Source organism: Phacochoerus africanus, chromosome 9 (genome assembly GCF_016906955.1).
Source record: "Phacochoerus africanus isolate WHEZ1 chromosome 9, ROS_Pafr_v1, whole genome shotgun sequence".
Classification (NCBI taxonomy): domain Eukaryota; kingdom Metazoa; phylum Chordata; class Mammalia; order Artiodactyla; family Suidae; genus Phacochoerus; species Phacochoerus africanus.
In genome coordinates this window covers 36,309,627-36,326,813 of record NC_062552.1, presented here as the reverse complement: position 1 = coordinate 36,326,813, position 17,187 = coordinate 36,309,627, and the positions used below count along the sequence as shown (strand labels likewise).

The following is a 17,187-nucleotide window of genomic DNA, read 5'->3' as shown; positions in this document are numbered from 1 at the left end:
CATTTCAAGAATGTTACATAAATGGAATCATACAGTATTTCGCTTCTGAGTCTGTCTTCTTTCATTCAGCCTAATTCTCTGGAAATCTGCCCAAGTTGTTTTATGTATCAGTAGTTTCCTCATTTTTATTGCCAAATAGTATTCCACAGTTTGACCATTCAGTGGTTGAAGGACATCTGGGTTGTTTCCAGTTTTGAGCTATTATGAATAAAGCTGCTACGAACCCTCATATATAGGTTTTTGGATTTTTTATTTTAGTTTTGTTTTTGCTATTTAGGGCCACACCTGCAGCACATGGACGTTCCCAGGCTAGGGGTCCAATCGGAGCTACAGCTTCAAGCCTATGCCACAGCCATAGCAATGTGGGATCTGAGCCTCGTCTGCAACCTACACCAGAGCTCACAGCAACACTGGATCCATAACCTACTGAGCGAGGCCAGGGATGGAATCCATGTTCTTGTGGATATTAGCTGGGTTTGTTACTTTTGTTACTGCTGAGCACAATAGGAAATCCAGGTTTTTGTGTGAGCACAGGTTTTTGTTGCTCTGGGATAAATGCCTATGAGCATAACTACTGGATCTTATAGTAGTTGCATCTTCATAGTTTTCTAAGAAACTATCCAACTGCTTTCTAGAGAGGCTGTATGATTCTCCACGACATATTTTACATTAGACATTCCTACCAGTGATGAATGAGTGATTCGGTTTCTCTTTACCTTTGTCAGCATCTGGTTTGTCGCTATTTTTAATTTTAGCCATTCTGATAGGTGTGTAGTGATATCTCACTGCCATTTTTAACATGCATGGTCCAGGTGATGGGACATCTTTTCTTGTGCTAACCCTGTCTATTGAAGAGCCTATCTTTTCTTTTTATTATTTACTTATTTACTGATTTATTTTCCAGCTTTACTGAGATATAATTGACATATCAGCTTAAGGTATACAATATGCTAATTTGATACATGCATATATTGTGAAGCAGTTATTACACTAAGGCTAGTTAACAGCTCTATCACGTCACAGAATTACCTTTTTTTCCTCATAAGAACATATACAATTCACTCTCTGAGCAAATACATAACACAGTGTGGTTAACTAGAGTTACCATGATGTATGTTAGGTCCCAGAACTTATAACTGGAAGTTTTTACCCTTTGGCTAATATCTCCCCATTTCCCTCAACCCGCAGCCCTGGAAATCACCATCCTACTCTCTGTTTCTGTGAATTTGACTTTTTTAGATTCCACAGCATAAGTGAGATCACATAGCATTTGTCTTTTCTAACATATTTCTCTAAGCATATTGCCCTCCAGTCCATCCATGTTTCATCCATGTTGTTGCAAATGGCAGGATTTCCTTCCTTTTTGGCAGAATAATATATCAATATATATGAATATTATAAAAATAAATAAAACATAGAATATATAAAATAATATTCCATTGTATATAGCACATTTTCTTTATCCACTTACCCATTAGTGGACACTGAGGTTGGTTCCATAGTATGGGTAACACTGCAGTGTATATGGGAGCACAAATATCTCTCAGATTTCAATTCTTTTGGATCAATACTCAGGAGTGGAATTGCTGGATCACATGGCAGTTCTACTTTTAAAGGAACCTCCACACCGTCTTCCAGAGTAACGTACCAATTTACATTCCCACCAACGGGGCACAAAAGAGCCCATCATTTCATGACACGTCCACTGCATGGGAAATAGTCTCCCTTCCTCCAGTTTGGTCTCTTCCAGAACAGAACTAGATAAGATGCCCTTCCACAGAATTCTATGCTTACCCTGACATAACCTGTAATTTTCTAGTACAAATCTCTCCTTCATCAGACACTAATCTCCAAGTGGGCATAGGAAGTTGTATCAGTTCAGAATCTCCACCCAGTATATTACTGTCACAGATGGAGTGCCATTTCTTCAATGAATGAATAATAAAAACCAGAATAACTTCAGTGCTAAAAAGAGGTGTTGGCAGAGAGAAGGAATGGATTAAAGAACCGGCAAGGCATGGCGGTTATCACCCCGTTAACCACTCTCTAGGCACATTCTGGCACTAAGCCAGGTGTCCAGACCTGATCATGCGCAGGCTCAGCTCTCTCCGCTCGGCCCCGCCCCGCCCCACCCCGCCCCCTCGATCCCTCCCTTTGGGCCTTCCCACCCCTTCAGCAACCAATTAGGAAGAGGAGGCGGTCCTGGTTGGCGCGGTGCTCCTTGGGTAGTGTCCCTAGTTACTGTTGCTAAGGCTCGCCTGAGGTGACCGGAGTCATAAGTTTTCAGAGACAGGGCTTGAGAGAGGTCAAGGGTCAGTGCAAGAGCCGGGGAGGACATGGTGAAGCAGACGATCCAAATTTTCGCCAGGGTGAAGCCCACTGTCCGGAAGCAGCCACAAGGGGTACGGGTCGAAGCAGCACCGGCGCCCAGGCGCGGCACTGCCTTCCAGGCAGGGGGGAGGGGCGGCACGCGAGGGGCCTGGGCCGGGGGGAGGGGTTCGGAGCCCTGCGCGGTAAGCGGCCTGGAATCTAGCACACTTGACGCCAAAGCCTCGGCTGTCAGGGGTGCCGAGAGACAGACCCCCCCCCCCCAGTCCACCCCCCGCCCCCCCAGCACAACCTTGTGGGCGCAGACCCACATCCCTGCTCAGAGCCTGCACAGACTCCCCGGGACGCGGGTTCACGCAGGGGCAGACACATGCACCTAAGTGTACGCCTGCGTGTAAGCTGACATGGACTGCGCCTCCACTCTGTACCATTATTGCATCTTTCTGCGAAACAGTCCTGCAGCTGTGCACACTCAAACTTATGTTGCAAAACGTGCAAGCAAGAAGTGCGTGTCTATACACGTCTGAGATGATGCAGATAATGGCTACAAATATAAATTCACAAAGTATACTCAGTGGCTTTGCACCCATTGGGCCCTTAGAATTTGTTGACTAACTCCATCATCATTTTGAGCAGAAACGTGAACATTGGCATACACTTACTGCAGATATCGATAGATATTTATGCATCCAGACACAGAGAAAACACATATACTCTTTATTCACAAAACATTATCTGAGGATTTACTTGGTGCTTCCTCTCTGGCGCAAACTCAGAAGGGTACAAAGAAGGTTAAGATATGACCCTTATTCTGAGCAGAGACACTTTGCTTCTCAAGTGTTTCAAAACATTGTTTTCTTTTCTGCCAAAGGAGTATGATCATTCTTACCACTTAAATACTTTGTCTACATTTATCCCTGATTCTCATGCGAACCCTGCAAGGTTGATGTCATTTTTCCTCATTTTATAAATGGAGAAACAGTCTCAGGTTAAATAACTTGGCCAAGCCACCTACCTAGTGTGTGACAGAAGTCTGATTTTAATTAAGGAATTTTTATTTTTATTTATTTTTTATTCCAAAATTCTTGGCTCCTCAAGAAATTTTTACTTCACAAAATGAGGATATAGGCAAGGGCAGCCTGAGTCATATTCCTGAGTCTCTGGAATGGAAATATTACTAATAATATTTTACTTCTATCCTATATCTGCACAGTGTGTATGTATATATGTAACGACATAGCACGTCAAACCTTAGCATTTGTCTCATGTAATTTATGTATTTAAAACAAGGAGAATATAGTGTCTTGTGAGCCTCGCTATCTTCCATATTTGCACTCGCGAAATGCATTTAGGAAAGGATGCATGAAAATCTTTTCCAAAGAAATACTGGCTTTTAAATTTTTTTTTTTTTGAGGGACTAAAGAGTATAGTAAAGGAACCATAGTTATCATCCCATTTTTCTTCATCTTACATTCACTTAAAAGAAGGTTTTTAAAAGTGTATCACATATTAAAAATACCCCCCTCCATTCTTAGCTAAAAATACTGAACTTGTCTGCATCGTCTCAGCAGTCAAAAACAGGTGCCAGGTGTTTAATGTGGTGATGTGACAGGATGGGGATGGGGGTGGTCTGGGGACGGTGGTGGGTTGATAATGTTGGATTTAATATCGAACTTCCTCTTAAAATGCAGCTTTTGGATATTTTGTGTGTCACTTTTTGCATGTCTTTGGTGAGTTTCTGTGGAGTGCCTTGTTTGCTACTCCAGGAAATATTTTTAGGTGTCCTGCTGTATTTTAATAATGCCAGATTCTTTCAGAGATGCAACATTATGGCACATATACAAAAATGAGAGAATGCAGATGAATGAATTTTGAGTTAGTGTATGTCTGCTCTTCCTTAGAAATCCCACTTCTAGGACCCCAGCCTTTTGCCCCCCAAAGATTATATGGTTGTTTCTCTGATGAGAAATGCCCCTTGTAGCATGAAACCAAGAATGATTTGATGGTTTTTTTTTTCCCCCTCTTCATTTTGTGGCTCCATTACTTCGTAATCTTATTCCTTAAGGCACTATACATTAAGTTATAATAATTTATAAATTAATAAATTAAAAGATACATGAGACAAGCCTCTGTGACAATTTTAACAAACGGCAGTGCTCCTCATGTGTTTAGTGCTTTGTATATTTAAAAGTATTTTCATATTCATCCTTGCATTTAACCTAATTATCTTCTATTCTTTAAAAAAAAAAAAAACTACTCTATCTCAGAAATTTTTAGGATTAATGGTAGAAAGCCAGTCTATTAAAAAGCTTTCTGTTCAGGGACTTTTTTTTTTTTTTCTTTTTAGGGCCAAGTTTGTGACATATGGAAGTTCCCAGGCTAGGGGTTGAATCGGAGCTGCAGCTGCAGGACTACACCACAGCCACAGCAGAGCTTGAAGCAATGCCAGATCCTTAACCCACCAAGCTAGGACAGAGATCGAACCTGAATCCTCATGGATACTAGTCGGGTTCATTACTAGTCTGATACTAGTTGGAGGCCACTAAGCCACAACGGGACCTCCTGTTTAGGGACTTTTCTTAATTCCTCAAAGAATGACTTAATGAGAGGGGCTGACGGTTAGTATTCTACTCTAGTTTATAGTCCTTTTTGTCATCTGAGTACTGAGTGTTACATATTTTTTAAAAAATGTATGGCACCCCTCACTCCTATATGTTTTATGTCTTACACACCGCTTTCACTTACCTGTCTAGCCATTAACCTTTTTAAAAAAATAATGTAGTACCCTATAGGATATAATTTTTAAATGTCTCTTGAGAAAACCTAGCCAGAAAGCCTGGGACCTGATGCCATTACTTTCTACAAATAATTTTATTCTACAGCATGACTTTTCTACATGAATTCTTCACATTTTAAATGAGAAGGCTCAATAAAAATCTGCTTAGGAAAATTATTCAGACTTTCTGGAGATTTAGGTAGGCTTTTACTTATTTAAGCATATGCCTCTTCCCCCATAATCAAGCATCTAAATGGGTCTTAAACAGGAAGTATTGCCTGTTAGAAAGAATTTTATTTCTTGGTGAAAGACAAGAAGTCTTTTTAAAAAACCTCTAAATCTAATGACTAACATTTTTTATGGTGCATTACAGAATGCTTCCATTTGCATGACATCATTTGATTCCCCACAGCAATCATGTAATGGAGGCAATTCTGTTTTCTTCATTTTATGTGTAAGGTGCCGAGATTCTGAAAGTGGTAGCTGGTCAACACAGCTGGTAAATTGAGATCAGTGCTGGACCCAGGTCTTTGGACATCAAATCTTAGACGTTTCTTTATTCCACATGACCTCTTTTATAGGCTTGACTCTTGCTTTTCCTGGCCAATAAATGAGTAGATAACCAAGACAAGAATCAGATTATTACAGTTGTCAAGGGGGTTGGTCAAGACACTTCATTTCCATATCAGCTTAAGGAGGTTAAGTGATTCCTCCCAGGTCATTTTCTAATTAGTGGCTGGGCTGGGAGGAGATCCTTGACAATGACATCAAAAGCACGAATTACATGTGTCTTTTGAAACCACATGTCTTTTATCAAGTGCTGGAATATGTCTCACGGAAACTTGGGCTTCTTTGAACATAACTTGAATTAGGGCATTCTTGTGAGCTCTCTGAGAAGCCTCAGACCCAGTCCTTTCATCTCTGTGTCTAGCATTTTGTACATGCTCAGAAGTTCTTATTGGCTGTTGTAAAATGTTCATTTCTGATGCACAATTCTAAAGCAATACTAAGACAGTACATTGTTTTCAGGGCTCTTAGTTTCTCCACAGCAGAGATAAATGCTCAAATTTGAATATTAGATCATTCAAAGAGGATCTGAAGTTTGATCAGACATTGATTTAGGTTTTACCTTTTGTTCAGTTCCATATATCTGTTTGAGTGTGCAGAGTTTAAAGAGGAAAATTATCCAAATTATACTGTTATGCCTTTTTATCTTAAAAGTAGATTTTTAATACCATTACAATGCATATCATAATAACATGGTCATAGTTTGATCCATAGTTTTACCATTTTATCTTCGTTTGTTGTCTTCATATTTGCAGATTTATTCCATAGATGAAGATGAAAAGTTGGCCTCTAGCTTGGAAATTATCTTACCTCGTGATTTGGCAGATGGATTTGTGAATAATAAGCGAGAAAGCTACAGATTCAAGTAAGTTTTTTCCTCTTTATTCATTTCTGTTTTTCTATCAAACTAACTTTTATACTACATTAATATCCACTGTGAAATCATTGGCCCCATTTCTTGGGGGGGAGAATGTAGTACAGTTCTCTATCTTATCTATAGGTAGAATTCAAGATGTCTTTTCTCTGCTGGGCCCAGAGTGAAAAAGAGGGTCTATTTCTGTATCCAGCAGGATATCCCAAGATCCCAGCCTTTCTTTTTTTTTTTTTTGTCTTTTTGTCTTTTTAGGGCCACCCCCTGGCCCCCAGCATATGGAGATTCCCGGGCTAGGGGTCTAATTGGAGCTACAGCTGCCGGCCTATGCCACAGCCGCAGCAATGCCAGATCTGAGCTGTGTCTGCAGCCTACACCACAGCTCATGGCAATGCCGGATCCTTGATCCTCTAAACGAGGCCAGGGATTGAACCCACAACTTCATCGTTCCTAGTTGGATTCATTTCCGCTGCACCATGATGGGAACTCCCCAGCCTTTCTTTCCTGCATCTGTGTATCAAGTGTTACCTTTTTCCTACTTGGCTCACTGTAGTCTAGTACTTACAGGCAGTTCAATGCATGATGCATGACTAGCCTTTATTGAAGACAACTTAAGGAACAATCTGTGTGCTGTATAGGTGAGCTTTCTTCATAACATGTACATATGTACCCTCTATACCTGTACTGTGCAACGTACCAGCCACTAGCTACATGTAGCTCTGAAGCACTTGAAATGCAGCTGGTCTGAACTGAGATGTATAAGACACATCAAGGATTTTTGAAGGCTTCATATGAAGAAATATATGTATGTGTGTGTATATATATATATATATATATATATATATATATATATAAAATATCTCAAGAATTTTTCCATATTGATTATATGCTGCAATGATCAAATTTTGGATATACTGGGTTAAACTATATTATTAAAATTAATTTCACCTGTTTCATTTTACTTTTTCAAAAACTGTGGCTACTAGAAAATTTGTCTTTACTTATATACTCTTATTGATGGATTGCATTATATTCTCATGCACAGTGCTGAACTGTGCGCATGGTTCAGGTGGAAATACCCAAACAGCAATCCCCAGATTGTCGTCAGTGCCTTTGGTCTGAATCCTCTTGTAGTAGCCAGGCCTTGAATATGGCTGTTTCATACTGTCTTTATTCTCCAGTTTCAGATGATATCATTTCCTTTAATCCCTACTTTTGATTTCTAGAGAAATTTGAGCTCAAGTTAAACCCATATTTAATCTCTGGACCAAATTTAGGTGTTGGGTTTCTGGATCCTGCTGAGAGAACCCTAATTCCTCTCTTACATTTCTCTCTAGGCTGTTTTACATTGGATTTATTTATTTATTTGTTTATTTATTTATTTATATGGCTACATCTGCTGCATGTGAAAGCTCCCAGGCTAAGGGTCAAATCGGAGCTGCAGCTCTGATCTATGCTATAGCTTGCAGCAATGCTGGATCCTTAACCCACTGAGAGAGGCCAGGGATCGAACCTGCACCCTCACAGAGACAATGCTGGGTTCTTAACCTGCTGAGCCACAATGGGAACTCCTACATAGGCCTGGTTTTGAGACTATTTCTGTCCTTGCGCTTTGGATAAAACCATCTCAGGTATTTTTTGTGTGTTTCTCTCTCTCGCTCTTTCTCTACTTTTTATTTCTCCTCCCGCTCCACCTACTCCTCATTATTATTCTTATTATTTTGTCTCATAAAGATTCTTTGGTCTTGACAACTCTGCCCTTAGTCTTGTATCTCTTTCCCCCCACCTCCACCCCATCTTCTTCTTGGGTCTCCTTTTACAATGAGCATGAGCAGGAAGGTAGCACATGGTTGCAGAGTGAGGTGGTCCTCACCTTGTCTTTTTGGCTCCTCATTGCCTTTCATTCTGTCCTTTAAGCAGCAAATACATGACTTGCTTTTTTGAACAGGGCCTTCTGTCACTGGTGGAAGCATGCGACATTCCTTAGGAGCTATGACTTAATAACTGGCTATTCTAGACCAGTCTCCACAAAGCTACACTTTGCTAAAACAGTTTATTCAACATGATTTTGTTTTTTTTTTAAATTATTATTATTATATTTAGTTGGTTTTTTTTTGTTTTTTGCCTTTTAGGGCTGCACCTGTGGCATATGGAGATTCCGAGGCTAGGGGTCAAATCAGAGCTGTAGCTGCTGGCCTACACCACAGCCATAGAAACACAGGATCTGAGCCGTGTCTGCAGTGTACACCACAGCTCATGGCAACGCCGGATCTTTAACCCACTGAGTGAGGCCAAGGATCAAACCTACATCCTCATGGATGCTGGTCAGATTCGTCTGCTGAGTCAAGGTGGAAACTCCTCAACATGATTCTGCTTGATTGCTAATGCTTATTCATTGGCCATGTCTCTGTTGGCCCTTTGCAGAGTATTCTGTATATCATGTGGGTGTAAGTAGGGTGTATTTAAACATATGCTTATTGAACAAGTGCTGTTTGGTTATTTTTAAGTCTCTTAATTGTTCTTTCCACATCTCTGAATTAAAAATATTGTTTTAGTATTTTAAATGAAGAAATTACCAAATATTTCACTCTTCCATATGTTCAGAGAGAAACGTTTAAGCGTTTTAAAGACAGTTTTCTCCTAAGAACATTCCTGCGATCCGTAAATCTTCATTAACCATCCACTGTGAGTGTTTCAGTGGCTAGGGCTATAGCGGGGAATACACCGCCGAGCTTCTGCACCAGGGTGCTGCTTATGTTTTAGCGGGGGGAGGTGGGTGGGCAATGTGTCTGTGTCAGAAAGTGTGGAATTCTGTGGAGAAGAACAAGGCAAGGCAAGCGAAGAAGGCGTGATGGGAATAGGGGAAGCAAGGGGAGGGGTGGCTGCAGCATTTCACAGGGTCTTCAGAAAGGTGGACATCTTAGCAAAAACTTGAGGGGTAAAGAAGCCAGACTTTCAGATATCTGAGGGATGGGAATTCCAGGCCGAGGATGTAGTAAGAGCGAAGTTTCTGGGATGGGAGAGTACCCACAAGTTTGAAGAAGAGTGAGGTGTCTGTATGGCTGGAGGGGGCAGCAGGGTGGTCAGATCATATGGAGCTTTTCCCAAAGTGCCAAGGGAAGGCAGTGGAGGGTCGTGAGCAGGGGAATGGAGTAATCTCCTTATGTTTTAGCAGAGTTGTTCTTGCTAACATGTGCAGAATAAACTGTAAGGGGCAGGGGAGACCAGGCAGGAAATTAGGGCAGCTTGAGTAGCTGCAAGTGGAAGTGTTGAGAAATAGTTGGGTTCTTAATGTGGGTTTTTTTTTTCCCGCTATTTTAGGGCCACCACACCTGTGGCATATGGAGGTTCCCAGGCTAGGGGTCTAATCAGAGCTATAGCTGCCGGCCTACACCACAGCCACAGCAGTGCTGGATCCTAAACGCACTAAGTGAGGCTAGGGATCGAACCCACATCCTCATAGATCCTAGCTGGGTTTGTTAACCACTGAGCCATGAAGGGAACTCCCTGGATGTATTTTGAAGGTCAGAGCTGACCCAGTTTGCTGATGGGTTGGATGTAGATAGTAATGGAAAGAGAGAAGTCAAGGATATACTCTAGGGTTTGGAGTTGAACTTGTAAAAGAATGGAGTTGTCATTTACTGGGATGAGCAAGACCAGGAGGAACAGGTTCAGAATGGGAAGAGATCAGCATGTACCGAATTTGAAATGAAGTTTAGAAAAAGTCTCCACAACCTCCTAATCAATGAAAGAACCTGCTAGGAATCAGGAAACCTAAGTTATGTTTCAAGGCACATTATAAATTTGCTCCAGGGCCATGAGTAAATTGCTGTATCTCTCTGGGTCTCAGTATCTTCCTCTGTAAAGGATTGGATTGAACTTAAACTCTATCATCATTCTATTTTGCTCTTCAGTGGTTTTCGGAAGATTGCTGATCGTAATGACTTTTCAGATTCCTCTGCAACTACATTATATAAAATAAAATGTTTGGGGTAATAATATTTGATGTTTCATGCACATTTTGTGATTTATTGAAAGTCCTTCCATCTTTGGTTGACATGGTGGTAGATGTCATGCCTCTTTCTTCAAGAAGTGGGTTAGGAATGACTGATTCATTTGCTCAGTGATCATCAACTGGGTAAAAGAAGCAAAATAGCCTTGACATCATCATCCAGAGGCACAGCTGGGTCTATGCGCAGACATCACAGTGAAGAGCACTTGAGTGGCCTCGTCATTTCAATCTTCGTATCTGAAGCCCTCATGCACCTGTAGAATTCTGACTCATGTTCTGGGCATACTCAGTAAATATTGCTAAAATACAGTCTTGCCTTCTTAATGAGTACCCCGAGTGCCTTACGATCTCTCTTTGTGTAGTTTCACTATTTGCTTCTTCAAAAGGGTGGCTGATATCCCATAGGAATCTTTTGAGATGAATGTTGATCAAAGACCATGAATTTCATTCCATTTTATGTTTCCAGCCCAGCTACAGACATCCTTCTGACCTCCTCAGTAGTAAAAAAAAATACCCTGCATTTCACATAGTCTCTACTTTATTGAAGATGTGCCCAGTGGATTGGTGGGGGCAGACACATACACCAAAGTTTCCCGAGCCACTTTGAAAGCTGCTCCGGACATGTGTGTTTCAAAGGTTTTGCTTTAAAGTCCACCCCTCCCAATTTTTATTTTGAAAATTTTTAAATGTGTAGAAGAGGTAGAGGAATTGTGCAATCAGATGTTGTCCTCTACCCTTTGTGGGAGACTCACCGACTGTTAATGTTTTGTCCTATATGCCTGTGTTCTCTCTCTCTCACCTTCTCCTCCTCCCTGTTAATCTTGCTTCTGGTCTCTTTCTTCATGATGCTTTAATGGGGACCATTCTCGCTGGTAGCAAGTTAATACCCTGTGCAAGGACAGGCTGTGAGTCTCTCCCAGGCATTCCACCTGTGCCATTGCAAGGAGGCTGAATGGACATTCCAGCTCCCCAGGCCCCCAGCCCTGCCAGTCTGATCAGGATTTCCTTTGCAAGACAGGCCTACCTCAATTTTCTGTTTGACTTTTGACTCATGATCAACAGAATGGAATAGACTGTCCTAAAATTAAGTAGCTGATGCTAGGATGCAATATCTAATTAATGGAAAACCAACTTCAGAGCAAAACTTTATAACCACATTCAAGAATCACACATTTCACAGCTGCGTACTTTTCTTACAGGTCAGACATCAGAAGTTCTTTGGCTGTTTACATCCCGTTCTTGGATTTCCATCTCATGCACTTCTCTAGATTTGAATTTGATGCCAGTTGCAGACACTGTCCCTCTTGAGAGCTAAAAAACACACAGTTTATTATTTGGTTCAAAGCTGCTGCAGTTTTTCAGAGGGATTTATTGTGCAGATCTTGTCAAAGCAATACTGTTTACCACCATTTGTATACGGGGGTACAAGAGCACAGTGTGTTTGGGCTACAGGGCAAACATTGTGTTAGGTTAGGTAAGCCCAGTGATGTAAATATGGGGTAATTTTCAAAGCTTCTAGGGAGAAAATGTGTTCATCCAGTAGTGTTTGAAGGCTCAGCTTTTAAATAATTACTGTTTTCACATTTGCAGATTTCAAAGGATTTTTGATCAGGATGCAAAGCAAGAGACCATTTTTGAAAACATTGCCAAACCAGTTGCTGAGAGGTAGGGTTTCCTATATATATACATTTTTTTGTTGTTGTTGTTGTTCCATGAGTCAATGGTTTTCATCTTGCCTTCAATTCTCAGATAATTGTGTTAACGTACTTCAGTATATCAGTCATATACCCAGGCTGTAGGGCATGTGATAATGGTAGGCATTAGCACCTTCTATGCTTACAGCTTGTTTGTTTTGGATTTAGATTCTGAGCCTCAAAACAAACCAGTGAGGTAGACAGAATAGCTTTTATTACTCCCATTCCGAAAGATAGGTAAATCTCTGAGGACTGGAGAGATTAAATCTCCTATCTCGGGGTTGGTGGCTGGTGGTGGCAGAGTCTTATTTGGTTGTCTAGCTATTAAGTCTAGTGCTGTTTCTCTAGTACGGTGTTTCAGCCATGTGGTTAGATGGAGGCAGGGCTGGGTATGGGGGACCCCTGCCTCAGTGTAATAACTCTGTTTCTTAGCTTAGGCCCCTCTTGTTTCTGTATACCCAGGTCGTCCCAGGCTGCTGACTACTAGAACCAGACTCACATGAGAATACATAAATTTAAATAAAGCAGAGTTCTGTTTAATTCCTGTATATCAGCAAAGTCCCTCGGCACTGGACTCTCAAGCCCTTAGCTAAGCACACACTCCTTTTGTAGGGAGTCCATATGGGAAACTACTACTAATAAGGTTGTTTTCGCATCCTGAATTCCTTTGGATGATTTTAATAACCTGATTTTCCCCAGATATATCTATCTTTATGACTAAAATGGAAAATTTATCTGCTGAATCAACCTGTTCTCCAAGTCCACTGATCAGTACACCTTCAACCACAACATTGCTGAAAATACACTGACGCATATCATCTCTTTCAAACGCCTGTCTCAAAAATCCTGCTCAAACCATGCCCTTCTCTCTTTTTTTCAAAACAGTTTTATTGAGATATAATTGGTACATGGCATTGTATAAGTTTAAGATGGTATGTATTGATTTGATACACTTATGAGTTGCATTGTAACTATAATTGATTATCACCATAGTATGAGCTACCACCTCTGGCTTGTCATATAGTTACTGTTTCTTTTTTATGGTAAGAACGTTTAAGATCTGCTCTCTTAGTCCTATTCAGATATATGGTACATGTTATTATAAGCTCTATTGGCTACAGTTACCACGCTGTCCATTAGTTCCCTAAATCTGCTAAACAGGCCATTCTCTTTTTATCCAATCTTCCATCACAATGGGTAAAATATAATTGAGTAGGCTGAAGCTATTTTAGTTGTAGTCACAATCCAATAGCTTTTTTTTTTTGTCTTTTTGCCTTTTCTAGAGCCGCTCCCATGGCATATGGAGGTTCCCAGGCTAGGGGTCTAATCGGAGCTGTAGCCACCGGCCTACACCAGAGCCACAGCAACATGGGATCCGAGCCGAGTCTGCAACCTGCACCACAGCTCACGGCAATGCCAGATCCTTAATCCACTGAGCAAGGCCAGGGATCGAACCCACAACCTCATGGTTCCTAGTCAGATTCGTTAACCACTGAACTATGTCGGGAACTCCTTCCAATAGCATCTCTTTAGACTAAATTCAGATCTCTTAGATTGGATGTCACACATTTCTCAAATTCTCTCCTTTTTTTGGTAATGTTTTGGGTTATGCTGTTTTTTATGTAGCTCATCTCATGTGTTTTGACTTGAGACTTGCTCAAGTCAGTCAGCGAGAGAAACCTTAGTTTCATGGATGTTGTTTTTTCCTGCCATTACCCACCACCTCACCCATCCTGAGCCCACTTCGCCCTCAGCTCTTGCTGTGCCCTCTGCCTGGAATTCTCTCCCTTCAGAAATCTGCATAGTTGCTTCCTCAGCTCTTTGGAAGTCTCTTCATGTCTCCTCTTCTCTGCAGTGCCTTCCGTTATTAGTACCTGATTTGAAACTGCATTCTCTGTCACCCTCCCCTATTTTATTTTACTTGTTTTAGCACCTATCACCATCTGACATGCTATATAGTGTACTTACTGGTTTGTGTGTGTGTGTCTACTTTCTACTAGAACGAAAAACTCCATGAAGGCTGGGGAGTTCTTTGTTTTGTTCACTGACGTGATAGAGATACCCAATCTGATGATGACAAGATTTCCGAAATGACAGGCAACAGCATTTTGATCCGAGATGCTCAAGTTGGCCGCAGGGGAATCCTTTCCTTCCTCAATAGGAAACATTCCTCTTTGTCCTCTTTAATACTTTTCTTCTGATATTTTATATCAGTGAGTCTATTGATAGCCTAGGTAGGGTATTTTTTTTTTTATGTATTTGTGCATTCTGGTCTCTCAGCCACTTCAGTCTGAGAACCCTTACATGCAAGCTCAAGGGTCATCATGTTGCTAATTTCTTTGGTAATTAAGAAATTAATTTCCTTTCCTCCAACTTATTTATTCTTTGCTTCTGGAACTAATAGATCCAGAGCTACCAGTTCTGTCCTTCAAATATTCTAACTATCCGTTCATGGTTCCCACCTCTTTGTCTTCGGTTCTGAGTTCTGAAAGAAGTCGTTAGCTCCATCTTCCAGGGTGGTAATTTGTTTTTCAGCCATGGGTATTCTCTATCACTTACGTCTTATATTTTTAATTTTTAAAAATTTAATTTTCATTTGTAGGAAATGAAAGAAGTCTATTCTTGTTTATTCATATGATAGCCTCCCTTTTCCTTCTGAAGAAAATTATTGTCATTTTTGGAAACACTGGCTTTTTTTTTTTTTTTGTCTTTTTAGGGCTGCACCCATAGCATATGGAAATTCCCAGGCTAGGGGTTGAATCAGAGTGGCAGCTGCTGGCCTCCACCACAGCCACAACAATGCCAGATCTAAGCCACATCTGTAGCCTACACCATAGCTCAGGGCAATGCAGGATTCTTAACCCACTGAGTGAGGCCAGGGATCAAACTTGCATCCTCGTGGATACTAGTTGGATTCATTACTGCTGAGCTATGATAGGAACTCCACGCCTTTTTAAAAAATATATGTATACTTTTCTTTATGTGAATGTTCTTCTACTGTTGAGTTTGATGCCTTTCTTTTCTGGTACAGAATTTCCTCAGATAGTTGGGGATTCTTAAAGGTGTGCTCACCTCTGTCATTTGAGGAGGGCCATTATCTTTTTGAGAATGCTGTTTACATTCACTGTAGCTCCCTTACCATCTGCGGGGAGGGCACAGGTGTGGGCTGTGGAGCGGTGTGCCCTCAGCCTATCTTCTGGGTGTGAGAACATTCTTCCGTCTTGGGTGTTGCTTCCCCCCCCCCCCCCATGGGCTCTGGTCACTGTCACTAATCCAGGCTCCTACTCTGCAGGAAAGTGTTCTTCAACAGTGGATAGACAGATGGAGGCAGACTCATTTCCCTCTGATTCATCTGCAAAGGAGAGGGTTATTAAGCAAATTAATGCTGAGTTAAGAGCCTAGGGGAATCACTATTTTCATTGCCTTTAAATATGTCATATATAGTATGTTCATGCTTTATGTAAACTTGAATTGTGTGACTTTGAAATGGTAAAATACGAAATCTCAATAAAGTCTCACACACAACATTTGAAGTAATATTTATCCCCATACATTGAAACATATTTTTTTAAGAATTATATACTTTGGCAGGCCAGTCAATGGAAACGGTGCCACTTTAGATGTTAAACAGAAATGCCTGCTGTTTCTGGTGAGGATGAGTCTTTAGGAACCCATCCCAACATATTTCCAGCTCGTCTTTCAAGCTACTCTACTGGGTTAGCCCATCATAGCTTAATTTTGCTTACTGTGTACAATTAAAGCTAAATACGATTCATCCTATTTCTTTCCAAAATTCTGTAATTCAGGAATTTTAGTAATTTAGACTCATCCTACTTTATTCAAATCAATGATATAACTCCATGACTACAGAATTATGGGACAGGTGGTGAGAATGTATAAAGATTTAAATGTTATCATTGGACATTAATGAAAAGAATCTTTGTGGTTATTTATTATTTAGCACATTTCCACCAGGAAGTACATTCTGCCTCTCCTGGACTTTGATTTTTATGAAATATATCCTATGTTGTTTGGTAACAGATAAAAGCTGCCTTCTATAGTATTTATCTTGCTCATTGATTATGGAATAATTTCTTGTCAAGATAAAACTTAGTAGGTCCACAGATGTGTATCGGGTATGGTATTGCACCATATAAAAGAGTCTGTAGCTTTATTTGATGCTTTATGCAATGCTGTGCCTCTCAGACTGGAATGCATTGACCTTGGAAGGATGTGGTGCTCTGTCAGGGGCTACCTCAAGCCACAAGCTAAACATATCGCTTCATTCTGGAGTAGGAATTTTACTCAAAGATTGAGGGAGAAAACTTTGAAATCTAGACTTTTTGAAGATTTTAATCACATGCTCTTGTAAATCTGCAGAATCCCAGTTTTCCAGCCAATCTTATGTTTGACCTGAAAGCTGGGGGTGCAGGAAGTTTATTTTAGGTCCAGTGAGTGCTTTTGGAAAAAAATTTGGAAACAGCGTTAGAAAAGAACATGGTTTGACCAAAATGAATAGGGTGCACACTTCCAGGAGGCCTGGCTATGACAAAGACATAGATCTCTGTGGGTGGCACCACCAGACAGCTTCAGCCTTGGCACTGCAGTAGGGCCAGCCAGGTTGGTTTCTGAAAAGCTATTGTGAACCATTGCTTTTCAACCTTGGATTTCATGAATGATGAACCATATCAAGTGCAGCCTTTCAGTTTATGCTAAGAAGAGGCTGAAGGAGAAGAAAGCCCCTAGGACTTGGGGAAGGATGTCAGAGCTTATCTGTCCACCGGTACTCTGGCTGGGTGGGAGGCCAGGGCTTGGTAGAGGGATTTGTCTGACAGGAGGGGCAGTCCCAGACCCCAGTAGGACAAGGGCCAAGCCCAGCAGGGCTCTCACCTGTGCTGTAGGAAACAGGCTTTGCTGGATGATGCTATGGGTCCCATGG

General features: G+C 41.0%; 1 protein-coding gene across 1 annotated transcript in view; it reads left to right on the top strand.

The window, feature by feature from the left end:
- The first annotated feature begins 2,253 nt into the window (after positions 1–2,253).
- The window catches only part of KIF6 (kinesin family member 6), a 356,939-nt gene continuing 342,005 nt past the window's right edge, over positions 2,254–17,187 (top strand). The window contains exons 1-3 of the mRNA XM_047796598.1: positions 2,254–2,402; positions 6,427–6,536; positions 12,145–12,219. Coding sequence (XP_047652554.1) covers positions 2,337–2,402; positions 6,427–6,536; positions 12,145–12,219 — 251 coding nt within the window. The 5' untranslated portion in view covers positions 2,254–2,336. The remainder of the gene's footprint in view (positions 2,403–6,426; positions 6,537–12,144; positions 12,220–17,187) is intronic.